Raw genomic sequence first — 27,838 nt, 5'->3', positions numbered from 1 at the left:
CCTATGCCGTCTCCACTGCCCCCAAATTTTCAGAGTAGCCACCACCACCGGGCTTGTGGTGTATTTCTTCGGTGAGAACGGCAACGGCGCCGTCGCCGTAGCTTGTAGGCTAGTCCCCCTGCAGGACGCCCTCTCCAATCTCTTCCACGCCGCTCCCTCCTCTTCTCCCATCCACTTACATACCATTGAGATATTGGCGGCCCAGTAGTACTCACTTAGGCTCGGTAGTGCCAGCCCCCCCCTATCCATACTACGCTGCAAAAATCCCTTCCTCACTCTCGGGGTCTTCCCGGCCCACACAAAACTCATGATACTCTTCTCAATCCTTATGAAAAAGCCTTCGTGATCACCACCGGGAGGCACTGAAACACAAAGAGGAATTTCGGGAGGACCACCATTTTAACCTCCTGCACCCTCCCTGCCAGTGACAGGGATACCATGTCCCATCTCTTGAAGTCCTCCTCCATCTGTTCCACCAACCCCGTTAAATTTAACCTATGCAATGTACCCCAATTCTTGGCTATCTGGATCCCCAAGTAGCGAAAGTCCCTTGTTACCTTCCTCAGCGGTAAGTCCTCTATTTCTCTGCTCTGCTCCCCTGGATGCACCTCAAACAACTCACTTTTCCCCATGTTCAGTTTATATCCTGAAAATTCTCCAAACTCCCCAAGTATCCGCATTATCTCTGGCATCCCCTCCGCCGGGTCCGCCACATACAACAACAAATCGTCCGCATACAGAGATACCCGGTGTTCTTCTCCTCCCCTGAGTACTCCCCTCCACTTCCTGGAACCCCTCAATGCTATTGCCAGGGGCTCAATCGCCAGTGCAAACAATAATGGGGACAGAGGACATCCCTGCCTCGTCCCTCTATGGAGCCGAAAATACGCAGACCCCCGTCCATTCGTGACCATGCTCGCCATCGGTTCCCTATACAGCAGCTGTACCCATCTAATATACTCATCTCCAAAGCCAAATCTCCTCATCACCTCCCACAAATAATCCCACTCCACTCTATCAAATGCTTTCTCGGCATCCATCGCCACCACTATCTCCGCTTCCCCCTCTGGTGGGGGCATCATCATTACCCCTAGCAGCCTCCGTATATTCGTATTCAGCTGTCTCCCCTTCACAAACCCAGTTTGGTCCTCATGGACCACCCCCGGGACACAATCCTCTATCCTCATTGCCATTACCTTGGCCAGAATCTTAGCGTCTACGTTCAGGAGGGAAATAGGCCTATAGGACCCGCATTGCAGCGGGTCTTTTTCCTTCTTTAGGAGAAGCGATATCGTTGCCTCTGACATAGTCGGGGGCAGCTGTCCCCTTTCCCTCGCCTCGTTAAAGGTTCTCATCAGTAGCGGGGCGAGCAAGTCCACATATTTCCTGTAAAATTCAACTGGGAATCCATCTGGTCCCGGGGCCTTCCCCGCCTGCATGCTCCTAATTCCTTTCACTACTTCCTCCATTTCGATCTGTGCTCCCAGTCCCATCTTCTCCTGCTCCTCCACCTTAGGAAATTCCAGCTGGTCCAGAAAACACATCATTCTCTCCTTCCCATCCGGGGGCTGAGCTTCATATAATCTTTCATAGAATGCCTTGAACACTCCATTCACTCTCTCCGCTCCCCGCTCCATCTCTCCCTCCTCATCCCTCACTCCCCCTATTTCCCTCGCTGCTCCCCTTTTCCTCAATTGGTGGGCCAGCAACCTGCTCGCCTTCTCCCCATATTCGTACTGTACACCCTGTGCCTTCCTCCACTGCCTCTGCAGTACCCGTTGTCAGCAAATCAAATTCTACATGTAGCCTTTGCCTTTCCCTGTACAGTCCCTCCTCCGGTGCCTCCGCATATTGCCTGTCCACCCTCAGAAGTTCTTGCAGCAACCGCTCCCGTTCCCTACTCTCCTGCTTTCCTTTATGTGCCCTGATTGATATCAGCTCCCCTCTAACCACTGCCTTCAGCACCTCCCAGACCACTCCCACCTGGACCTCCCCATTATCATTGAGTTCCAAGTACTTTTCAATACACCCCCTCACCCTTAGACACACCCCCTCATCTGCCATTAGTCCCATGTCCATTCTCCAGGGTGGACGCCCTCCTGTTTCCTCCCCTATCTCCAAGTCTACCCAGTGTGGAGCGTGATCCGAAATAGCTATAGCCATATACTCCGTCCCCCTCACCTTCGGGATCAACGCCCTTCCCAAAACAAAAAAGTCGATTCGCGAATAAACTTTGTGGACATAGGAGAAAAACGAAAACTCCTTACTCCTAGGTCTGCTAAATCTCCAGGGGTCTACTCCTCCCATCTGCTCCATAAAGTCTTTAAGCACCTTGGCTGCTGCCGGCCTCCTTCCAGTCCTGGACCTCGATCTGTCCAGCCCTGGTTCCAGCACCGTGTTAAAATCTCCACCCATTACCAACTTTCCCACCTCTAGGTCCGGGATACGTCCTAACACGCGCCTCATAAAGTTGGCATCATCCCAGTTCGGGGCATATACGTTCACTAAGACCACCGCCTCCCCCTGTAATTTGCCACTCACCATCACGTATCTGCCCCCACTATCCGCCACTATGGTCTTTGCCTCAAACATTACCCGCTTCCCCACTAGTATAGCCACCCCCCTGTTTTTCGCATCTAGCCCCGAATGAAACACCTGCCCCACCCATCCTTTGCGTAGTCTAACCTGGTCTATCAGTTTCAAATGCGTCTCCTGTAACATAACCACATCTGCCTTAAGTTTCTTAAGGTGTGCGAGTACCCGTGCCCTCTTTATCGGCCCGTTCAGCCCTCTCACATTCCACGTGATCAGCCGGGTTGGGGGACTCTTTACCCGCCCCCCCTTGTCGATTAGCCATCCCCTTTTATCCAGCTCCTCACCCGGTTCCCACGCAGCTGTGTCCCCCCCAGGCGGTGCCCTCCCGCCCCGCCCACCCCACCCCATACCAGCTCCCCCTTCTCCCCAGCAGCAGCAACCCAGTAAATCCCCCCTCCCACCCCCCCCCCCCCCGCTAGATCCCCCACTAGCGTAGTTACACCCCCCATGTTGCTCCCAGAAGTCAGCAAACTCTGGCCGACCTCGGCTTCCCCCCGTGACCTCGGCTCGCACCGTGCGACGCCCCCTCCTTCCTGCTTCCCTATTCCCGCCATAATTATCATAGCGCGGGAACAAAGCCCGCGCTTCCCTTTTGGCCCCGCCCCCAATGGCCAACGCCCCCAGCTCCTCCACCTCCCTTCCTCCCTCCCCCACAACCTGTGGAAGAGAGAAAGGTTACCGGGTCGCAGGATTAACAACATAAAAATCATCTCTCCCCCCTTTTCCCCCCCTCTTCGCCCCCCATATTCGCCCCACCACTTTGTCTCAAACGTTCTTTTTTAATAACCCGCTTATTCCAATTTCTCTTCAACAATAAATGTCCACGCCTCATCCGCTGTTTCAAAGTAGTGGTGCTTCCCTTGATATGTGACCCACAGTCTTGCCGGCTGCAGCATTCCAAATTTAATCTTCTTTTTATGAAGCACCGCCTTGGCCCGATTAAAGCTCGCCCTCCTTCTCGCCACCTCCGCACTCCAGTCTTGATATACGCGGATCACCGCGTTCTCCCACCTACTGCTCCGAGTTTTCTTTGCCCATCTGAGGACCATCTCTCTGTCCTTAAAACGGAGGAATCTCACCACTATGGCTCTGGGAATTTCTCCTGCTCTCGGTCCTTGCGCCATCACTCGGTATGCTCCCTCCACCTCCAACGGACCCGTCGGGGCCTCCGCCCCCATTAACGAGTGCAGCATCGTGCTCACATATGCCCCGACGTCCGCCCCTTCTGCACCTTCAGGAAGACCAAGAATCCTTAAATCCTTCCTCCTCGCATTATTCTCCAGCACCTCCAGCCTTTCCACACATTGTTTATGGTGTGCCTCGTGCATCTCCGTCTTCACCACCAGGCCCTGTATATCGTCCTCGTTCTCGGCAGCCTTTGCCTTCACGACCTGAAGCTCCCGCTCCTGGGTCTTTTGCTCATCTTTTAGCCCTTCAATCGCCTGTAATATCGGGGCCAACAGCTCCTTCTTCATCTCCTTTTTAAGCTCTTCCACGCAGCGTTTCAAAAACTCGTGTTGTTCAGGGCCCCATATTAAACTGCCACCTTCCGACGCCATCTTGGTTTTTGCTTGCCTTCCTTGCCGCTGCTCTAAAGGATCCACCGCAATCCGGCCACTTTCCTCTCCTTTTTCCATCCGTATCCAGGGGGGATTCCCTTCTGGTTTACCGCACAGTGCTTTTAGCCGTTAAAATTGCCGTTGGGGCTCTTATTAAGAGCCCAAAAGTCCGTTCCACCGAGAGCTGCCGAAACGTGCGACCTAGCTGGTCATCGCCGCACCCGGAAGTCCCTAAGCCATTTACAACTGTTATATGTACCCTGATCTCTTCTGAAGTTCAGATACATAGTGGAAGCACCTATGATAAAACTAGCAAACTAACATAAAGTGTTTTGTTTTCAATCCCTGGATATGCCGATAGTTTAGTTAAAATCTGATTAAAGGATGCTGTCCTTGGAACATAGCAAGTAAAAGCTTATAGGGTGGAGCAGCCTGAGATTCTAACAACCGAAAGAAAATTTCGCCTAAAAAGCTTAACAAAAAATCTGATGGGGTGGATTCTCTGTCCAGCAATACCAGAATCGCGAAGTGCGATTGGGAAGAGAATTGTGGATCAGGTGAAAATCGAGGCCGGTGCTGGGCGCCCCACGGAATGCCATGCTCTGGTGCCTTGACAGCGACATGAGTGCATTCTACGGCGCACAGTAAATGCAGTTGGTATAACATTAACGGGCCTGACACGGCAATTTCTAAGCCCCCGCGATGCTCTGTCTCCGCCAGGAGGAATTATCAACGTCGAGATTCACTTGTGACATTTAAAATCGGGAAAGAGGAACCGTGGCGGCTGAGGGTGAGAGGGAGGAAGTCATGTTCCCAAAGACGGAGCCGTGGGCTGCCAATCCTGCCGCTGCACTGGCTGTGGGGCATCTGTCAGGGCCGAGGGGAGTAGTCAGGGGTGTCCAGGGGATGGTCCATGGGGTCAGGGTCTCCCCCCGGAACTGGGATGTCCAGGCATGGACCGGCATTTCCATGACCTGCAAGGCAGCCATCTGGCTGCGCACTCCAATGACCACTCACTGTGGCCTGTGGTTCTGTACAGCGACACTGGCTGCTACGCAACCCCCCCCCCCCCCCGCACAACTGGATTTCACCTTTCTGCCGGGACATCACGCAGCCCAGCCGAGGAGGACACCCATGGTATGTGACACAGGATGTCGCACGACAAGACCGCAGAGCGTACCACTGGCATGGGCTGTGGCAGCCACCGGTATCTGTGCCAGAGGCCCCATTCCCCCCGGTGCCAGGCCCTGATGAGGTCAGGGGTGCGATGCGGTAGGCAAAGCAGGGGGAACGGTCGAGGGTGGTGGTGGGAATGGTGGGGGGGGGGGGGGGGGGGGGGGAGGACCATAAGGGGCAAGGGCAGCAATGCAGGCCGAGGTCACATATAGCCTGTTGGAACTGGGGGGCACGTGAGTACGCACCATGTTAACATGTCTGCCTTTCACCCCCTGCAGACAAGGGATTTCAGTATCCAACCAGGAATGGTTGGCATCTGCCTGGCTGCTGCAACCCTGGCAGACGCACTGCAGCTGTACGAGCAGGAGCTGCTCAGGAAGGGCCCTGCAGCAGCGGAGCCTCTCCCAGAGGAGCAGGTGAGGCTGGTGTGCTGGCCACCCAGGAGGTGGGAAGGTGCCGCCCCATCAGGTCCCGTGTGTAGCAACAGCCCCTGTCGTTTGGGGAACTGCCGGACCGGGTGTGTCATCGAAGACTCTAGCTGACCTGCTAGACTGTCCGGCACATCTACCGCATCATGGCACACCTGGAACCGCGGGGATACGGGGGAGGACACCCGCTCCTGGTGGCCGTCAAGGTGACATTTGCCCTGAACGTTTACATGGCGGGGTCCTTCCAGATGCAGAGTGGGGCCTGTCTGGGACCTCACAGATCTCTGTGCATAACTGCATCCGCGTTGTTCTGGATGCCCTGTATGCCCATTCGGCACAATACATCAACCTCAATATGGACCGAGCCCACCGGGTGGCCCAGGCAGTGGGGTTCGCCGCCATCGCTGGGATACCCCAGGTCCAAGGGTTTATCGGGACCCGTGTCCCCCTATGAGCACCACCGCAAAAGGGGATGCACTTCACAAACTGGAAGGGATACCACTCCATGAATGTGCAGTTGGTGTGTGACTGTGAGCTGCACATCATGAACTGCGACGCCCGATACCCGGGCAGCGTACAAGTCGCCTTCATCCTGGAATCATCAATGGTACCTGACACACTCGAGGTGCACCCCCAGGTGAGCGGTTGGCTCCTGGGCGACAGGGTTGATCTGTTGCAGTCGTGATTGATGACGCCTATCCAGAGGCCCCAGACCAATGCCACAACCATGCTCATGCCATGGCCAGGAGTGTAATTGAGTGGTGCATCCGCTTCTGAGCACGGGTTCAGGTTCCTGGACTGCTCTGTTGGGGACCTTCAGTATAGCCTCAGAAAAGTCTCCCACATCCTGATGGCCTGCTGCATCCTCCACAACATCGCGCGGCAGAGAGACATTATTCTGGAGGAGGAATGCCAGGCCTTGTCCGATGAGGAGGATGCGGAGGAGGGCCAGGATGGGCATGTACTCAGGGACCATTCCAGGTCCTTCTCTGTCTGGTTCAGATCAGCCAGCATCTGGCCAATGCTCTCGATGCCCTCAGCCATTGCCCATTGTGATTGCACCATGCTCTGGCGGGCCACAGTGTATCCATATAGCCCTGGTACATGGTTGCCTGTGACTGTGACATGGCAACCCTGAGTACCACAGTCCTTGGACATCTTGACCCATGGCCAATAACGTTGCACCCAAGGCCTGAGGATGTATGGTGTTGGCCTGGGTGGTACGCTTTGTCGGCACCACCCCCTGCTCCTGCAGGTGGTTGGACTCCTCCAACTGCACCTGCAGGTGCTGGCTGGTTGCTGACAACCCCTCATGTAATCCCCAGCTCTGCGCCTGCATCTCCAACATTGATGGGACTTACCTTTCCTGAAGCCCAAGACCCATCTGGAAGGCAGCTAGTACCTGGAGCCGAGCCACCCTATGACTGTCCGCTCCCTCGGGTTTCCTACCTCCACCTGATGTACTGCAGCCTGTGTGTGGTGTGTATCGGAGAGTGCCCCAGGAGCTTCTTCACTAAAGTCCCTAATCGAGATAAATTTCTCTGGGGTGGTGGAGGGTGCCGGTGACAGTAGTGCCAAGAAGTTGGTGTTCCGGACATGTGCTTCAGGATGTCGCAGGATTGCGACTGGCTGCATGGGTCAACAGGTCCCGCCTTGTTGCCGAATGAGTCTTGGGGTTGCAGACTGCGACGGGGTCCCTGAAGGACCCGTCTCATCGCCAGATGACCCACAAGACAAAAGACAAGGCACATGGTTAGCCCCCGGGTGGGGGTGATGTGTCATATGTGCCGTCAGATCATTGCTATTCATTGCGGGCTCACCTGTTTCCCTGATGTTGACCTCCGCCTTGGCGGTTGCCTGCTCTCCAATCCCACTGACCGAGTCCAATGTACTCTGCTCTGAATACCTAACCTCTGTATAACGTCAGCCAGTTTGGGTACCGACATAGGGGAGAGACCCAGCTGGGATCTTTTGTGCGTGTAAATAATAGTTATTGTCAAAAAACTTTATTTCCTTCTCCAACTCTGCATGGACTCTCTTTGTTTTATTATTAAAGAGAGCTCAGAGAGATTGCTCACAGGTGTTCAGGACACATGACAAAGGAAGTGTTAATGGCAGTGTTAAGGACTTTGGAAGGTGCTGATTGTGGCATAAAGATAAGAAAACAAAATGTGTTATTATTCATTGAGCACTAATCTTTGTTCTCCTACTAACATATTCTGATATTTTACCTCTATGCCACTATCAATATCTTCTATAAAGATAATGTTCATTCAAAGAGGCGGTGTAAATATGATGGGCCAAATGGCCTCCTTCTCCATCGGAACAATTCTAATTCCATGTTAAGTTTGAACGTAACATACTCCAATCACAAAAAAGAATCTTACACTTAAACACATCCAATTACATAACTATGAAGGGAGAATTAGCTCAGGTTAATTGCATAAATAGACGAAAAGCTATGCGGCAAGATTCTCTGTTCCTGAGACTATTGGCGGGGGATTCATGGACTTCCACAACAGCAAAACTGGTGCTGAACCTGGGCCGATTCAGCGACAGCTGAGGGGCTAGCACCAGCAGCATGTGGAACTCAATCAATTCCAATGAGAAACGGTGCTAGATTAATGATTGACACTCAGGAGGCTGACAAGCTTCAGCCGCATGTACACACTTCACTCCCCACACACACCATCCCAGCCAACAAGATGGCACAGGTTGTGCTGGAGCGCCCCCATCCCGCTGATGGATCGGCTGGGGTGAGAGGGCACCTAGGGGGGTTGCCCTGGGGGGACACCCACACGACCAGTGGCCCTCAGTTCACAGTGGGCAGTTAGCGGCATGTGCAGCTGCCTTGCAGACTGCAGCAATGGTGCTCCATGCCAGTCCAACCTGACCCCACAGCCCACCTTCTGACCACCATCTTCTGCTACTCCCACCGGCCCTGGCGGAAGCCCCCAGTCTGTGGCACAACTGTTAGCAAACTATGGCGATGTTGGACACTTCCCGTATCCCCTCTCTCTTCCTCATCAGCCACGGCGCCTGTCTCACGTTTTTGAAAGCACAAGTGAACCTCGCCGTCGGGACTTTTCTCCAGTGGAGTCTGAGCATCGTGGAGATCCTGGCAATTACTGTATATGTGCGTTCTGGAACACATTGACCCCACTGTCAAGGCATCAGTGAATTTTGATTTGGCGTAAACCGGTGCCCATACAATTTCAGCGTCAAAACCAATTCTCCGCAAAATCACGTTTCCTGATTTCGGAGTCAGGCGACAGAAAATCCCACCCATGGTGGTAAATGAAGACTTAAAGAAACAATTCAAAATGTTCAACAATCAGACATTCCATCCAAAAACAAACATTCAGCAAGATCTATCTGTGACTCACTCAGGAAGATAAGGAGAGTAATAAATTAAAACAATAGGCCTTACAATGTAGAAAAAAGCAACAGCAAGTCTAAGGATTGGGAATGTTTTAGAAATAGGTAAAGGGCCGCCAGAAAGTTGACAAAACGAGAAAAAATAGAATATGACAATAAACTAGCCACAAACATAAAAACAGATTGTAAGAGTTTTTATAAGCATAGAAAAAATATAGAAAAACATAGAAACAAGGAGCAGGAATAGGCCATTTGGCCCTTTGAGCTTGCTCCACCATTCAATATAATCATGGCTGATCTTCCATCTTAATGCCATATTCCTGCTTTCTCCACATACCCCTTATTCCATTAAAATCTAAAAAAATGATCTATCTCTTCCTTGAACATAATCAGTGACTTGGCCTCCACAGCCTTCTGTGGTAGAGAATGCCACAGATTCACTACCCTTTGAGTGAAGGCATTTTTTCTCACCTCAGTCCTAAATGGTCTACCCCACATACTGAGACTATGTCCTCTGGTTCTAGTGAAAACATCGTCCCTGCATCTGGCCTCTCCAGCCCTTTTGTAATTTTACACATTCAATCAGATCTCTTTTCAGCCTTCTAAACTCTCGTGAATACAAACCCAGTTGAACTAATCTCTCCCCATAGGACAGTCCCGCAACCCCGGTTTCAGCCTAGGGAACCTTTTCTGCACTCTCTCTATGGTAAGTATATCCTTTCTTAGATAGGGAGACCAAAAGTGCATGCAATACTCCTGGTGTGGTCTTACCAAGGCTCTGTATAACTGAAGTATGATATCTCTACTTCGGAAGTCAACACCTCTTGCAGTGAAGGCCAACATACCATTTGCCTTCTTAATTGCTTGCTGCACCTGCCTCTCCTCTTTCACTGACTGGTGTGCAAGGACACCCAGATCCCATTGTATATCCACACTTCCCAATATATCGCCATTTAAATAATACTCTTCTTGATTTGCACACCAAAGTGTTGAGCTTCACATTTAGCCACACTGTACTACCATTGTGTTTGCCCACTCATTCAACTTGTCTAAATTATCATGAAGCCTCTTTGCATCCTCCTCACCACTCACAATTCCACCCAGCTTTGTGTCGTCAGCAAACCTGTAAATGGTCCAGTTGGTTCCCTCTTCTCAGTAATTTAAATATATTGTGAACAGCTGAGGCCCAAGCATTGATCCCTGCAGTAACCCATTAGTCACTGACTGCTACTTGGAAAAAGACCCATTTATTCCTATTCTCTGTTTCCTGTTTGTCAACCAATTCTCGATCCATTCCAATACATTGCCCCCTATCGCATGTGCTTTCATTTTGCCCACTAACCTCTTCTGAGGGACTTTCCCTTACCGGCCGGACCTTCCCGTACGGCCTCCCCGAAAAGGCGCCAGAATGTGGCGCCTAAGGGCTTTTCACAGTTTTACAACTTCATTGAAGCCTACTTGTGACAATAAGCGATTATTATTATCAAAAGCCAGATGAAAGTCCAAATCCACCACATCCACTGGTTCTTGCTTCTCTATTCTCCTAGTTATATCCAGCAAGAACTCCAGTAGATTTGATAAACATGATTTGGCTTTCATGCTGGCTTTGTCCGATCTCGTGTTAATGCTTTGATTTCCAAATGTTCTGTTATCAGGGGCGTCATTCTCCGACCCCCCCCAGCGGGTCGGAGAATGGCCGTTGGCCGCCGTGAATCCAGCCCCTGCCGGTTGCCGAAGTCTCCAGTACCAGAGATTGGGCGGGGGCGGGAATCGGGCCGCGCCGGTTGGTGGGCCCCCCTGCTCGATTCTCCGGCCCGGATGGGCCAAAGTCCCGCCGAGAAATTGCCTGTCCCGCCGGCGTAAATTAAAGTAGCTATTTACCGGCGGGACAAGGCGGCGTGGGCGGGCTCCGGGGTCCTGGGGGGGGGGGGGCGCGGGGCAATCTGACCCCGGGGGGTGCCCCCACGGTGGCCTGGCCCGTGATCGGGGCCCACCGATCCGCGGGCGGGCCTGTGCCATGGGGGCACTCTTTCCCTTCCACCTCCGCCACGGTCTCCACCATGGCGGAGGCGGAAGAGACTCTCCCCACTGCGCATGCGCGGGAAACTGTCAGCGACCACTGATGCTCCCGCGCATGCGCCACCCCGAATGTCATTTCCGCGCCAGCTGGCGGGGCAACAAACGCCGTTTCCGCCAGCTGTCGGGGCGGAAATCCCTCCGGCGTCGGCCTAGCCCCTCAATGTCGGGGCTCGGCCCCCAAAGATGCGGAGCATTCCGCACCTTTGGGGCGGCACGATGCCCGTCTGATTGGCGCCATTTTGGGCGCCAGTCGGCGGACATCGCGCCGTTGGGGGAGATTTTCGCCCCATGTCTTTAACCACAACTCTAGCATCTTCCTCACAACTGATGTCAGGCTAACTGGTCTGAGATTCTCCTTTTTTTCTCTCCCTCTTTTTTCAAATATAGCATAGCTAAAAATAAAATTTTGTCCCTTAGGCACATGGGAACATAGGAATTAGGAGCAGGAGTAGGCAATTCGAGCCTGCTCCACCATTCAATCAGATTATGGCTCATCTCTTCCTGGTCTCAAAGCCACCTCCCTCCCTGTTCCCCATAATCTTTTAATCCGTTTTTTAAAATCAGAAATATGTCTATTTCCCTCTTGAAACCATTTGATGATTCGGTCTCCACCGCACCATGGGGCAGCGAGTTCCACAAATTCACTATTCTCTGTGAGAAGTGTCTCCTCATCTCAGTTTTAAATCTACCACCTCTCAACATTTATCTGTGACCTCTTGTTCTAGATTGCCCCATAAGGCAGAACATTTGGTCACATTTACTTTATCAATCCCTTGTAGTATTTTATATACCTCGGGGATCAGATCCCCTCTCATCCTTCTGAACTCCGAGTATAAGCCCAAATTGTTTAATCTTTCCTCATACGTCAATTCCTTCACCCTGGAATCAATCTGGTAAACCTTCTATGAACTACTTCGAATGCCACCACATCCTTCCTCAAATAAGGAGACCAAAACTGGACAGCATACTCCAGATGTGGTCTCACGAACACTCTATACAATTGCAACAATACTTCTCTACATTTATACTCTAGTCCTTTTGCAATAAACGCTAACATTCCATTTGCCTTTCTTATTAAATTTTCTACCTGCATACAGACTTTCTGCGATTCATGAACAAAGACACCCAGATCCCTCTGCCCAGATGCATTTTGAATCTGCTTTCCATTTGGATAATAATTTGCCTGACTATTCTTTCGGCCAAAATGGATAACCTCACATTCATCCATATTAAACTCAATCTGCCAAATTTAGAAGCAGAGACAGGAGAAATCATCATGGGGAATGAGGAAATGGTAGAGGCATTAAGCAAATACTTTGTGCCTGTTTTCACAGGAGAAGACACAAGTTTCATTCCAGAAATAGATGGAAACCTAGAGCTAAAAAGTGTCAGGAAATTAAAGAAATGAATATTAGAAGAGAAAATATATTGGAGAAAATTAAGTGTTTAAGTGTGAAAAATCCTTGGATCTGATGGTCTACACCCAGGGTTCTAAAAGAGGTAGCTGTAGTGGAAGTGTAGCAACCCATTTGCCCCATTGCATCTGTGATGGCCTAAAAAACACTAGCCACAACCACATTCACAATTTCAAACTCAAGAGTTAGGCAAGGACCTCATTGCCAGTTGCTTTTACAATGTGAGCATCACTGGCAAAGGTTACCCTTTACTAATTGACCTTCTGAAGGTGATGGTAAGCTGCCTTCTTTGAACTGCCCCAATCCATCTGTTGGACCCTCAGTGCTGTTAGGACGGTAGTTCCAAGATTTTGACCCAGGAATGGTGGTATAGGTCCAAGTCAGGATAGTGTATGGGTTGGAAGGGAACTTGCAGATGCTCCCATAGACTGCTATCCTTGTCCTTCTATGTGGTAGAGGTCATGAGTTTAGAAGATGCTATTGAAGGATGCCTGGCAAGTTGTTGCAGTGCATCTTGTATATGTTACACAATGCTAACACTATGCACTGGTTGTGTAAGAAATGATTTTTAAAAAAAAATTCAGTGGTAACCCCTAGGATGTTGATAGTGGGGGATTCATGATGGTAATGCCATTGAATATCATGGGGTAATGGTTAGATTCTCTCTTGTTGGAGATCATCATTGCCTGGCAGTTTCATGGCCTGAATGTTACTTGCAACTTCCAGCTCAAGTCTGAATATTGTCCTTTTGTTGCACCAACTGCATAGGCTCAAGTATCTGAGGAGTCATGAATGGTGCTGAACATTGTGCATCATCAGCAAACATCCCCATTTCTGACCTTATGGTGGAAGGAAAGTTATTAATGAAGCAGCTGAAGATGGATGGGTCTAGGATACCACCCTAAGGAACTCTTGCAGCGCTGATTGGCCTCCAACCTCTGCAACCATCTTCCTTTTGAGCTACGTCTGACTCCAACTATTTTCTCCCTGATTCTTATTGATTTCACTTTTGTTTGAACACCATGATAACACACTTGGTCAAATGCTGCCATGATGTCAACGACAGTCGCTCTCACCTTACTTCTCAAATTCAGTTCTCTTTTTCCATGTTTGGATGATAGGTGTATTGAAATCAGGAGTCAAATGCCCCAAGCAGAATCCAAATTAACCATCAGTAAACATGTTATTGTTGAGGAAGTGCCTATTTATAGCATTGTCAATTACGCCTTCACTGTCAACAACTTTGCTGTTGATTGACACTAGACTGATCATGCAGTAAGTGGCCAGATAGGATTTGCCCTGCTTTTCATGCCAAATTTTTTTCCCCTTTGACAGTTAGTTGCCTAGAAATCTCAAGCCATTGCAAGATTTGAATGTTGCTTCCAAGTCTGGAAAAAAAAAGATTTTGGTATGATGGGGAACCCCTCCCAAACCGCTACATTGATATGGCCAGAATTCCTCAGAGCTTTGGTTCCCTCACCTCCTGAGCTGTAATATGCCATCCCATGCACTTCCGACAATGTCAAACTTTATACTTCCCCCATACTACCTCATTTTGTTTGTAGGATCTCACATACTTTACTTCCACAGTTTTTGCTTCTTCCTATAAATGCACATTTATTGTTGGCATCTATTTGCTACTTTATAATTCACCGCATCACTTCAGTTATTGTCAACCATTGATTTCCACATGACTTTATTTTTTAAGTTTTGTAAAATTGCAGTGTTCAAATTGATGGAATGAAACGTGCCCAATGCCTGTTGGCTGTGGAAATTTATGTGTAAAACTGTGGGTGGTGTCAGTTCAGTCAATCCCCCTGTTGGTAGCACTCTCATCTCTTCAGTCATAAGGTTAGAGATTAAAATCCCATTCCAGCAATTGAGCATATAACTTAATATACTTAGAAATATTGTAATCCATCTGTCAGAGGTTCTTTCAAATGGATTATAGAACCAGAGAATAATATAGTCCAAAAAGAGATAATTTGCCCATTGCGCCTGTGTTATCTTTTGGTAGAGCTAGCCAATTAATCCTAGTTCCATGCCCTTTCACCCGTAGCCTTGTAGAATTTTTCTCCCTTCAGGTATTTATCCAATTTCCTTTTAATTTTTCTTATTGAATCTGCTTCAACCACTCTTTCAGGAAGTCCAGTCCAGGTCACAATTGTGTAGGAAATGTCTCCTCAATTCATTCCTTGTGAATCACTTTAAATTTGTCTTCTGTTATCGGCCACTAGACACCATTTCTCCTTATCAATATCATTCATAACATTTCACACCTGTATCATATATCTTTTTAATTTCCTGTACTCAAAGGAGACACATAAATTCTGAACTCATGAGACTGTTTTCAATGTAAAGATGTGCTTAATAAGAATACTCTTGAGAGAATCAGTCAAAGAAGTCATTGTGCCCAAATTTTGATGCTCATGAAATTTTGACCATCGATTTTTATGACAATATAATTGGGAACATATTGAAGCAGGTGGGCTGAACTCCAGTTTCAACTCTACTTGCTAAGCCAGATTCTGTGTTTGGAGTAGAATCCCACCTATTTGGGACTGCAGTATGTTCCTGCTTGCTTCAAAACTAAACAAAGAACACTCATTGGAACCATTTCTTCATTATTTACATGTTAAAATCAAGAAAGTACTAATAATTAATGCCATATTTTCTCACCAAGAGCTGATAGAACAGCTGCTGACCAAAACAGCTCTCCCATGACAGCAGGGATGAACATCAGGCTACCTATCCCTCCACCATAGGTTTCCTGAAAGGGGTCCAACATGGTCACATACCTCCTGGAACGCATTGTTTTAGCGAAAAATAAACCGCCTGTAAAAATGTTATTGAAAAACCAATTTGTTATATTAGATTCCTTTGTTTATAATGACAGTTACTGGCAGTAATATATATTGCAAATATTTGTGATCAGAACAGTTAATAAATAAAAGATGCAATGCTGCGCAATTACACTATTCTTGATATAATATTACCAGTCACATTGCTAATTATACAGTGAATGGTAGAACCCTCAAGAGTATTGAAAGTCAGAGAGATCTAGGAGTACAGGTCCACAGGTCACTGAAAGGGGCAACACAGGTGGAGAAGGTAGTCAAGAAGGCATACGGCATGCTTGCCTTCATTGGCCGGGGCATGGAGTAAAAGAATTGGCAAGTCATGTTGCAGCTGTATAGAACCTTAGTTCGGCCACACTTGGAGTATAGTGTTCAATTCTGGTCGCCACACTACCATAAGGACGTGGATGCTTTAGAGAGGGTGCAGAAGAGATTTACCAGAATGTTGCCTGGTATGGAGAGCATTAGCTATGAGGAGCGGTTGAATAAACTCGGTTTGTTCTCACTGGAACGACGGAGGTTGAGGGGCGACCTGATAGAGGTCTACAAAATTATGAGGGGCATAGACAGAGTGGATAGTCAGAGGCTTTTCCCCAGGGTAGAGGGGTCTATTACTAGGGGGCATAGGTTTAAGGTGAGAGGGGCAAGGTTTAGAGTAGATGTACAAGGCAAGTTTTTTACACAGAGGGTAGCGGGTGCCTGGAACCCGCTACCGGAGGAGGTGGTGGAAGCAGGGACGATAGTGATATTTAAGGGGCATCTTGACAAACACATGAATAGGATGGGAATAGAGGGATACGGACCCAGGAAGTGTAGAAGATTGTAGTTTAGTCGGGCAGCATGGTCGGCACGGGCTTGGAGGGCTGAAGGGCCTGTTCCTGTGCTGTACATTTCTTTGTCCTTTGTTCTTTGTTCTTTAATGCTGTTACTGGTGTCTCTATAATATCATTATGTCACTTGGGTGCGTACTGGTGCCTCAGCTATTTATGATCTATACTAATGACTTGGAATTAATGACCTGTAAATTTGACTTTGATATAAAGATAGGTGGGAAAGCAAGTTGTGAGAAAGATACAAAGAATCTGCAAAGATTAGTTGACTGGGCATAAATTTGGTAGATGAAATATTATGTGGGAAAATGAGCGTTAATTTTATTGAAACATGTATGATTTTGAGAGGGTAGGATAGGCTAGACACTGAAAGCATGTTTGCACCCATGAGGGATTCTAGAATTACGGGGACACTGTTTAACAATAAGGGGTCTCTCATTTAAGATGCAGATAAGCAAACAATTCTTCTTTCAAAGGGTTGTTAGTCTTTCAAATTCTCTTCCACATTCAAGGCTGAGTTAGACGTATTTTTGATTCACAAGCGAGTCAAAGGTTATGAGGGCAGGCAGGAAAGTGGAGTTAAGGTCACAATCAGATTAGCCATGATTATTTTGAATGTCGGAGCAGGTTGAATGGGATAAATGGCCTATTCCTGCTCCTATTTCTAATGACTTTTTGATGTAATGGTACAATCATATTGCAAAATTAAATGTGCTCCATGGTTTTTTTCAGAACTGAGTGACTCAAATTCCATCCACAAAAGATTCTTTTTTAGCTGTGGAATACGACAGGTATCAGGTGAGAATGTTAAAACCAATTTTATCGAGGGCGGCGCAGTGGTGCAGTGGTTAGCACTGCTGCCTCACGGCACCGAGGACCTGGGTTCAATCCCAGCCCCGGGTTACTGTCCATATGAAGTTTGCACATTCTGCATTGGTCTCACCCCCACAACACAAAGATGTGCAGCGTAGCTGGCTTAGCCCTGCTAAATTGCCCCTCAGTTGGAAAAAAAGAATTGGGTACTCTAATTTTTTTTAAAAGTTATCCAACGTTCTGCAACATTTAGAAAATATGTATGTTGAAATCTGGTATATGACATTTTTAATTGTCATGTGATGCTATAATATCTTTTTAAAAATTACCTAAATTTAATGGTTTCGTAGAAAAGTACGACATGTTGCAAAGCTGTTTTACGCAGAGTAACTGCTTCACTACTTGCTATAAGCCTTTTCCAAAAAGAAAATCATTAAAATATAAACATAGAATGCAGAAATTTTCAATCTCACGTAAGGTTACTATGATGCAAAGAGCATGTTTACATAAAATATGTTGGAGGGCAAAAGTCACATTTTTAAAAAAAATTTAGATTACCCAATTCATTTTTTCCAATTAAGGGGTAGTTTAGCATGGCCAATCCACCTAGCTTGCACATTTTTGGGTTATGGGGGAAACGCCCACGCAAACACGGGGAGAATGTGTAAACTTCATTCGGACAGTGACCCAGAGCCGGGACCGAACCTGGGACCTCGGCGCCGTGAGGCCACAGTGCTAACCCATTGCGCCACCTTGCTGCCCGTGCAAAAGTCACATTTAAAGATTTCTGACTGTTTAGCATATGAGAAACTCCATATAATTTATATTAAAATGTTGCTGTTCGAAAATTTCATTACAAAATTTGATAAAGTTCCCCATGGTAGGCTTATGCAGAAAGTAAGGAGGCATGGGATAGTGGGAAATTTGGCCAGTTGGATAACGAACTGGCTAACCGATAGAAGTCAGAGAGTGGTGGTGGATGGCAAATATTCAGCCTGGATCCCAGTTACCAGTGGCGTACCGCAGGGATCAGTTCTGGGTCCTCTGCTGTTTGTGCTTTTCATTAATGACTTGGATGAGGGAGTTGAAGGGTGGGTCAGTAAATTTGCAGACGATACGAAGATTGGTGGAGTTGTGGATAGTAAGGAGGGCTGTTGTCGGCTGCAAAGAGACATAGATAGGATGCAGAGCTGGGCTGAGAAGTGGCAGATGGAGTTTAACCCTGAAAAGTGTGAGGTTGTCCATTTTGGAAGGACAAATATGAATGCGGAATACAGGGTTAACGGTAGAGTTCTTGGCAATGTGGAGGAGCAGAGAGATCTTGGGGTCTATGTTCATACATCTTTGAAAGTTGCCACTCAAGTGGATAGAGCTGTGAAGAAGGCCTATGGTGTGCTCGCGTTCATTAACAGAGGGATTGAATTTAAGAGCCGTGAGGTGATGATGCAGCTGTACAAAACTTTGGTAAGGCCACATTTGGAGTACTGTGTACAGTTCTGGTCGCCTCATTTTAGGAAGGATGTGGAAGCTTTGGAAAAGGTGCAAAGAAGATTTACCAGGATGTTGCCTGGAATGGAGAGTAGGTCTTACGAGGAAAGGTTGAGGGTGCTAGGCCTTTTCTCATTAGAACGGAGAAGGATGAGGGGCGACTTGATAGAGGTTTATAAGATGATCAGGGGAATAGATAGAGTAGACAGTCAGAGACTTTTTCCCCGGGTGGAACAAACCATTACAAGGGGACATAAATTTAAGGTGAAAGGTGGAAGATATAGGAGGGATATCAGAGGTAGGTTCTTTACCCAGAAAGTAGTGGGGGCATGGAATGCACTGCCTGTGGAAGTAGTTGAGTCGGAAACATTAGGGACCTTCAAGCAGCTATTGGATAGGTACATGGATTACGGTTAAATGATATAGTGTAGATTTATTTGTTCTCAAGGGCAGCACGGTAGCATTGTGGATAGCACAATTGCTTCACAGCTCCAGGGTCCCAGGTTCGATTCCGGCTTGGGTCACTGACTGTGCGGAGTCTGCACGTCCTCCCCGTGTCTGCGTGGGTTTCCTCCGGGTGCTCCGGTTTCCTCCCACAATCCAAAGATGTGCAGGTTAGGTGAATTGGCCAATGATAAATTGCCCTTAATGTCCAAATTGCCCTTGGTGTTGGGTGAGGGTGTTGGGTTTGGGTGGGGTGCTCTTTCCGGGAGCCGGTGCAGACTCGAGGGGCCGAATGGCCTCCTTCTGCACTGTAAATTCAATGATAATCTATGATTAATCTAGGACAAAGGTTCGGCACAACATCGTGGGCCGAAGGGCCTGTTCTGTGCTGTATTTTCTATGTTCTATGTACAAAGGATTAAATCGAGAGAACACACCTGTTTCAGAAATTAAGTCTAATAGAAACATCTGTCTCTGATAATGTTTCTCAATTTCCATATCATCTTGCGATAATGGAGTTTACTCACTCATGTATTCTTGTAAACATTCACATGTTATTTGGAATGGTTTCACTGAAGTATGACCAGCAGAGGTCAATGCCAGGGACCAGAACTAGGAGTGCATTAGTAGGTTTATCTGGTGGCGTAATTGACCAAACTTTTAATGGTTAAGAGCAAGGGAGGTTAAAATTCAACAAGTCCTTGTTTATTTATATAGCTAAGGCAAGAAAAAGGGAGTTTTCAGTCATCAATGATGTAAATAAAATATAAAAGATGAGAACTCCCGTTGCAGGTTTATTGCTGATTAATTTCAGAATTTGCTAGTCAGCAAAGTTCGAATAATCTATTGGAAAGGAGTAATGTGGCATAGTGTACCCATCTTCACCACGTGCTTCTGAATCTACCAGTTTTTTTAGAACCACAAGTATAGCTATTTGATTTAAATTAATTTCATATTTGCCCTGCCTCATGGTCTTTTGAGCTCTATAATTCCAACCATCTGATTTTTAAAATATATTTGTTCATGGGTGTGGGCATCGCTGGCTAGGCCAGCATTTATTGCCCATCCCCAATTGAGAATGTAGTGCCTTCTTGAGTTGATGTAATCTGTATGGTATTGGTGAACCCTCAGTGCTGGGAGGAAATTCCAGGATTTGGACCCAGCGACAGTGAAGGAACAGTAATCCAGTTACAAGTCATTTTGGTATGCGACTTGAAGGGAACCTGCAGGTGGTTCCATGCATCTGCTGCCATTGTCCTTCTAGATGGGTTTGGAAGGTGTAGTTGAAGCAGCCTGGGTGAGTGCATCTTGTAGATGGTGCACACTGCTACCATTACTTGGTGATGGTGAAGTGAGTGAATGCTGAAGGTGGTGAATGGGGTGCCAATCATGTGGATTTATTTGTACTGCATGGTGCCCAGCTTCTTGGAGCTGTACTCATCCAGGGAAATGGAGAAGATTCCATCACTCACCCGATTTGTGCCTTGTAAATGGTAGACAGGTTTTGGGGAGGCTGAGGGCAAGTTAGCTTCTGCAGAATTCCTAGTGTCTGACCTGCTCTTGTAACCACAGTATCTATATAGCAGGTCCAGTTCAGTTTCTGAGCAATAGTCACCCCAGGATGTTGATAATGGAGGATTCAGAAATTATAAGGCCTCTTGTTGGAGATGGTCACTAGCTGACATTTCTGTGGTGTGAATGTTATTTGTCACTTATCAGCCCAAGCTTGCGTAATGTCCAAGACCTGCTGCAGGTGGACATGTACACCATCTGAGGATTTGAGGAGTCGCGAATGTTAATGGACATTGTGCAATCATCCATGAACATCTGCACTCTGATCTTATGATGGATGGTTCCGACTAGGACACAACGGGCATGAACTGAGATGATCCACCTCGAAGAACCACAACCATCTTCCTTTGTACAAGTTATGACTCCAATCAGTGGAGAGTTTTCTCCCAATTCCCATTGACTTCAGTTTTGCTCAGTCTCCTTGATGTCTCACTTGGTCAAATGCTACATAGATGTAAAGGACAGTTACTCAGACCAAGGTCAGGACGTGAGTGGTCCTGGCAGAATGCAAACTGAGCACCAGTGAGAGTAATGTTGCTAAGATAAAGGTAAAGTTGCCATAGTCCCAGATGACTATAGGCTGCTTTTCCCTTTGAGGGGGAGAGCTAACTGGTGGTGATTTAACCAGAGAATCACCACACCTCAGGCGAGGGGCAAGATTGAGAAGGTAGAGCCTTCATGAATAACCCAGCTGGTACGGGAATTGAACCCTCACAGTGCTCTGCATCACGAACCAGCCGTCCAGCCAACTGAGCTAAACCAGCCCCCGCAAGTCCCATTAGATAGCACTGTTGATTACTCCTTCCATCACTTTTCTGAAGAAGGAGAATAAACTGAGGAGGTGGTAATTGACCGGGTTGGATTTGTCCTGATTTTTGTGGGCAGATACCAGTGTTGTAGCTGTATTGGAACAGCTTGGCATGGGGTGCGGCAAGTGCTGGAACACAAGTCTTCAGTACTATTGCCAGAATGTTGTCAGCACCCATAACCTTTTCCATATTCAGTACTTTCAGTTATTTCTTAGCATCAGATGGAATGAATTGCATTGGCTGAAGACTGTGATGTTGGGGACCTCAGTAGAAGACCAAGATGAATCACCCATTTGGTCCTTTAGGGAGAAGTTTGTTGAAAATGCTTCAGCGTAGTCTTTTGCACAGATGATCTGGGCTTCCCCACCATTAAGGATGGAATTATTCATGGAGTCTCCACCTTCTGTTTGAGGCTTAATGGTCCACCATCATTCAAGACTAGATGTGGCAGGACTGCAAAGATCTGATCCCTTAACTCTGCCTATCGTATACTGCTTCTGCTATTTGACATGCAAATAGTCCTGTGTTGTAGCTTCACCAGGTTGCCTCCTCATGTTTGGTATGTCTGGTACTGCTTCTGGCTTTCCTTCCTGCACTCCTCTTTGAACCAGTGTTGATCCCCGAGTTTGATAGTAATGGTAGGGTGGCACAGTGGCACAATTGTTAGCACTGCTGCCTCACTGTGGCTGGTTCAATACCGGCCTTGAGTGACTGTGTGGAGTTTGCACTTTCTCGCTCTGTCTGCATGGGTTTCCTCTGGGTGCTCAGGTTTCCTCCCACAGTCAAAAGTTGTGCCGGTTAGGTGGATTGGCATTGCTAAATTGCCTCTTAGTGTCCAGGGGTGAGCGGGTTGGTTGGCGTTGCAGGGATAGGGCAGGCACCTGGTTAGGGTGCTCTTTCGGAGTGTCAGTGCAGACTTGATGGGCTGAATGGTGCACTCTAGTGATTTTACGATTCTATGGTAGAGGGGGTATATACAGGGTGATGATTGTATAGAATGTGGTTGTCTACAATTCTGCTGCTGCTCACAGCCTTTAACATCTCATGGATAACCAGTTTTTCAAAATCTATCCCATTTAGAACCGTGGTAGTGCCACACAACACAACGGAGGGTCTCCTCAATATGAAGACAGGACTTTGTCTCCAACAAGGATTGTGTGGTGGTCACTCTTACTGATACTGTCATGGACAGATACATTTATGAAGGTAAATTTGTGAAGACGGAGGTAAAATCGTTTTTTCTCTCTTGTTTATTCCTTCTTGCTTGAAAAGAACCAGTCTGGCAGTTATATTTTATAGGACTCACCAAGCTCAGTCAATAATGGTGCTATTGATCAGGGATGATGGTGGTGTTGTCCTGGATATTGTCTGTAAGTTATGATTTCATGAGTATGACCATGTCAGGCTGTTACTTGGCTAGTCTATGAGTCAGGTTTCAGAATATGCTAAAGCACATTAGCCCTTCAAGCTAATTTGCAAGTTTGACATTTGCTGAGACTATAGATTCTCAGGCCCACACGAAAGCATCAAGGCCACAGGTCTTGTGGTATTGGCAATTCTGCTTACAGATGGTAACGTAGGGTGGAATGTTCATTCTGGAGAGTAAGTGTGATGACATTAATGTGATTCCTGCTGGCAAGTTGGCTGAACAAACAGGATCTTCCACTTATTAATTATGCATCAGCAAGGTGCTTGGCGAATCTCATGGCAGGGCTGGCAATAATTCATCCACCCCACCTCACACCTCATGGGGTTGAAGGTCTTGGCACCATTTTTAAATGGCACCCACACAGGAAATTACTCACTGCAGCCCAGGTGTTCTGTCAGTCAGGTAATCCATTGCGCCAAAAACCATCAGCACTATGAATCAGCAACACTTCCCTGGGCTTCTCCTCCAGGTCAACCAGGAAAGGCGGGAGTGGAGGTCCTCCGCCTGACCACACAGGCCTGGGTTGAGATCGTCAGGGAAGTTAGCATCTGTGGAAACAAAAAAGGACCGTGTTGCAGTGCTGCTAAAGGATGAATTTGCTCTCTCAGGATAAATTAAACGTCTAGACATTCCAAAGTCACAGTCTCAGAAGGCAGTCAAAGGGTTAGAGCCCCAGAGATGGAGAGCCAAGTAGGAGAATATCAGGCAAAGTTGTCAGAGGCCATAGCCGACTGGAACGAAGGATGGAGGAGTCACTCATGTTCTGTCTGATGTTGTGACACTGGCATGCAAGTGCATCAAAGACATATTAGAAGGGAGGCAGCCAACTTGGAGACACAGGTCCAGCAGTTTTTGCTGGATTTGTGCTCGGACCTTAACACCATTGTTCTAGTCTTGGGTGCGATCCAGCAGTGGCTAGGTGAGAGGGGGAAGGGACATTTTGACCTCCCTCCAGATGTCCCTACTCCTCATAAAGTCAGAGAGGGACCATTGGGCAGGCAAAGGGAGGAGGAGCCCCAGCAAAGCATTCAGGAGTCATCCAACCAGGACATTTCAATGGTGTTCTGCCATTCCAACTGCCCTCTTCCAGTTACCCTATCAACTCCAGGAGAGCTGGCTGAGGTGAGTGCACCTGCCCCAGAGCAGGAGACCAGTAGCAGGGTCTGCCAAAGAACGTCTACCAAAATCATCTCAGACAACAGGGCTGAGTAGTCAGCAGGCCAGTCCACCTCTGTGACTGTCAGGGCTGCATCAAGATATGGCGATGGGGGTAAAAAATTAAAGAAGGTTTAAATGCCGACTGATGGCACGGATGTTCACTTAATGTATACACTTTTCAATTTTGAACATATATTTTGCATCAATGCATCTCCAAGTCTTAGAAATTCAGTGGCTACCTGTTGTGATTCAAGGTCCTGCTTTCATTCAAAGGTCAAAATGTACCCTTCCCCTCACCCACAATTAACTCCCGCATGGATGCTCAGTTGTCTTAATTCTTACACAATCTCACCAAAGTGAGTAGCCTTTATTTGTGCACCTGCGCCATCACCAAATGCACATCATATGTGACAATGATATTTGGTGGTTAATACACCGCCAACCTTTGAATTTCAGGTAGATGTTATTTCCACTCAGAAGAATTGCTTATCAAGGTTAGTAATTATCCTAATGCTATTGCACTCATGTCTGTTGTTTGCGGATAGCACAAGTGTTTGCTGCAACAAAGGTTATAATTGTTTCACCAAAGTGTACTTAGCAATGGTATTTATTTTATGAAGTTTGTGTTTTTGCAAAAAGTAGTATCCATCATCACGCACTGTAGGTTTTCATGGCTCACTTCAGGCTGAATGTTACTTCATGCTTAGTTTTCACTCTCATGCTTGACTCTGAATGGTGGAAGTCTAGGATCATTCGGGAACATTACAAATATATGCAAAAGGGGAATTAGTGTGTGATATGAGAGGTATATGCTCATCTTGATGAAGTAATCTCTTCACCTTTTTAGGATTTTACTGTGCTCCTGGACGACTGCCTAATGGTACTTTATGTGATCCGTCTGTATGCAACTCGATATGGAATTCATTGTCTGACTTCGGGTACATAGAAAGGATTATCCTTTGTGAGCTGGACCTTTGTCAAGACATGTCATGCTCTGTAAGTAAGGCTTTTGCACATCTCCTCAGTCCTCAGCAGGGTCTATGAAGGAAATAAGTCTGTCATACAGAATGGGCCATTTTTCTCCCTAGTGGTAAGGTTATCCAGGGCAGAAGCTTTGCAGGCTTTGGATGAATACAGCATCCTGAGTGTTTGTAACTGATCAAACCATGGTTCTGGTGAGGTATTTTCTGTGAGGACAATGCAAACACAATTTGCAGCTTTGGGTGCATGGTATAAGAATTTCAGGAAACTGCACCTTGATGTCCAAATCAATATCATGATGCCCCTGCATTATTCATCCATAAGAACAGGAAATTGGAGAGATGATGTTCACCAGATGCTGCTCCCTCTTGAGGTGGTCAAGCATTAACCATTGATGATTTTTTTTTGCCTTGTTAAGCTGCTGTCAGACTGATATGAGTGCATCCATGAGTGCTTGTGATTTTAGCTGCTTGAAAGCTGTCATGCTAACCGACTTGTTGACACCATGGCTGAAAGGACCAAACTCTGTGGAGTTGCTGAAGAAAGTGTTTTTTTTGAAGTGATAATCACATTCCACAGCAACAACATGTTGCCAAGACTACTATGCCTTCCAAGGATGGTTAGGGCAGAAGGTGACTTATGCTGCTCCTGTGATCATTGTGAGATTCCTGACACATTCATGTTGAGAATGAAAGTATGGTTGTGCCCACTGCATTGAATGTTGAAGAGAACGTAGATTGTGAAAACTTATCTTCACCATATTCCTCCTGGTACCTTGTAGCTATGAGATTGTCACAGACAGTCTGCCACCTTGTGCCCATGCAATGACATCTTCATATGGTTTGTTGGAATCCTCGCCCTCTTCAGTGCCATCCCATTCTAAATCCTCCACATCAGAGGAGACAACTAGCTCTTCAATGTCTCCCTCTGATAACAAATCCTCCCTTTGCAGCACCAGGTTGTGTAGGGCACAGTAAATAAAGATGTTGCAGAAGAGACTCTATAGTGAGCATCGGAGAGCCTCACCTGATCAGTCCAAATATCAGGAATACATCTTCAGGAGACCAATAGTTAGCTCTAGTCAAGGCCTTGTGGCAGAATGTGGAGCATTGTTTCTCTCCCCAGATGAACTTTGTGCCTGAACAATGGTTATCATTAGCTATGTCTCCTTGTCATCGAAGAGCCAACCCTCTAAGTGCCCAACTGTGGCATTTGGGAGTGAATTTAAAAAGAAGTCATATGAGCTCCTTGAGTACCTAGCACAAACATGCTGGAGCTACTTTCTATTAACACAAATTAGCTAAGTGTTCAGAGAATGAAATCCTTTTCCAATAATGAGTCTCTCAAGGCCACATATGTGCAGTCAATGGCACAAGGGTGGAAAGTGATATCACAGCGAATCCAGCAGCTTTGGAAGCCTGGCTTGTGAAACCCATGTGGAACTGCACGTAATGGTGATCTGTACTGAAAAGGGCATATGTCACTTCCTTGATGCATTTGTTTGTCATCAATTGTGATATTGTGTCAAGGTCCTCTGGAGCCCTGGAAAGACCTGCTGGCAAAAATGCTCAGTGCAGTAGTAACCTTCAAAGCAGCTGGCTGGGATGTCCTCCAAGTCCTTGCAACTTGGGTTCCTCATAAAAAGATGGCAAATATGAGCTACCACATCCCTAAACAAGTGAAGGCACCTACAGCATTGTCTTTCGCTCACCTCCATGTCTGAGCTGTATCTGCTGGAGACCCTTGGTTGCACTAAACGTCTTTGTGGATTTTGTCCTTCCTCAGCAACATCTGGGACTGCCAGCATGGTGCCTTGAATACCATGATCCGTACACTGGGGACATGAAGTCTTGTAGGGTGCATATTGTTTCTGTACAGCAGCTGTGGCCTTTGATTGTTACCCGTACATCCATTTTCACATGCCACTGTAAGGATCAGATGCCAATTAAGACCAAGTGCAATGTAGAACCTAAATCTAGTGGATTCTTGCCTGAATGTGATCATTCATAATGGGGCCAAACTTGTTCGTTGTGCATTCGACAATCGACGAGACCACTCAGCTGAACCAAAGTTTTAATGGGAACTTTATAGGGTGCCCCTTCAATCAGCCCTAAATTGCTTAGCTGGACTACTTCCACACTCCTTGAGACCCCTCCCCTATCTATGTTCTTCAGGTTTTTTAAAACTGCATCATTGTTCAGCAATTGCAAAAAAAGTGGTCTCAACATTTGTAAGTGAGACCAGCTTCTAGCTTCCCCCTTTCACTCACCAAGTCCCTCCCATTGTCCTCCATATTCACTTCCTCCTAACTCCCATTCTTCATGTCAATATCCAGCCTCCCTCTGTTACCCTTGACCCCATGATTGTTCATGAGGCTATTTCTGTTCTCCTCCTGAAACCTTCCACGTTGATGTCCACATGCCATTTGTTGACCAGACCCCTCCCATTCTCGAGGCAACATGCAAAATCACTTTGGGGACTCGAGAAGGCTAAAGCGGCATCTGCTGACCTCCAAATTGGGAATGAACTGAAGCTCACTGGTCGTAAATCAGACCAGTCTAATTTTCAAATTTGGGGCACTTAATTTGGAGGGGGAACGTAAATTCTGGTGGGTTGGTCTTTTAATAAGCATTCATGAAATACAGTATAAATGAATGCAAATGTGGTTCCTGACCTAGCTTGCTAGGAAACGTGACCCTTTTTTAAAAATAAACATTTCACTGAGGTATTGTCTGCTGACAATTAATTTTCCGCAAGGAAGTCGACGAACGGTTGCCACCTCCCTAACAATGAACCTCTCAGGGCGAACTTAATTTTCTCCATACA

At 47.1% G+C, this 27,838-nt stretch overlaps 1 protein-coding gene across 1 annotated transcript in view; it reads right to left on the bottom strand.

Moving 5' to 3' along the window:
• The window catches only part of LOC140391798 (high-affinity choline transporter 1-like), a 267,954-nt gene that overhangs the window by 92,360 nt on the left and 147,756 nt on the right, over positions 1 to 27,838 (bottom strand). The window contains exon 4 of the mRNA XM_072476681.1: positions 15,310 to 15,465. Within this exon, the coding sequence (XP_072332782.1) occupies positions 15,310 to 15,465 (156 nt within the window). The remainder of the gene's footprint in view (positions 1 to 15,309; positions 15,466 to 27,838) is intronic.

The sequence above is a fragment of the Scyliorhinus torazame genome, chromosome 15 (assembly GCF_047496885.1).
Source record: "Scyliorhinus torazame isolate Kashiwa2021f chromosome 15, sScyTor2.1, whole genome shotgun sequence".
Classification (NCBI taxonomy): Eukaryota; Metazoa; Chordata; class Chondrichthyes; order Carcharhiniformes; family Scyliorhinidae; genus Scyliorhinus; species Scyliorhinus torazame.
This window is presented reverse-complemented; position numbering and strand designations above follow the sequence as displayed.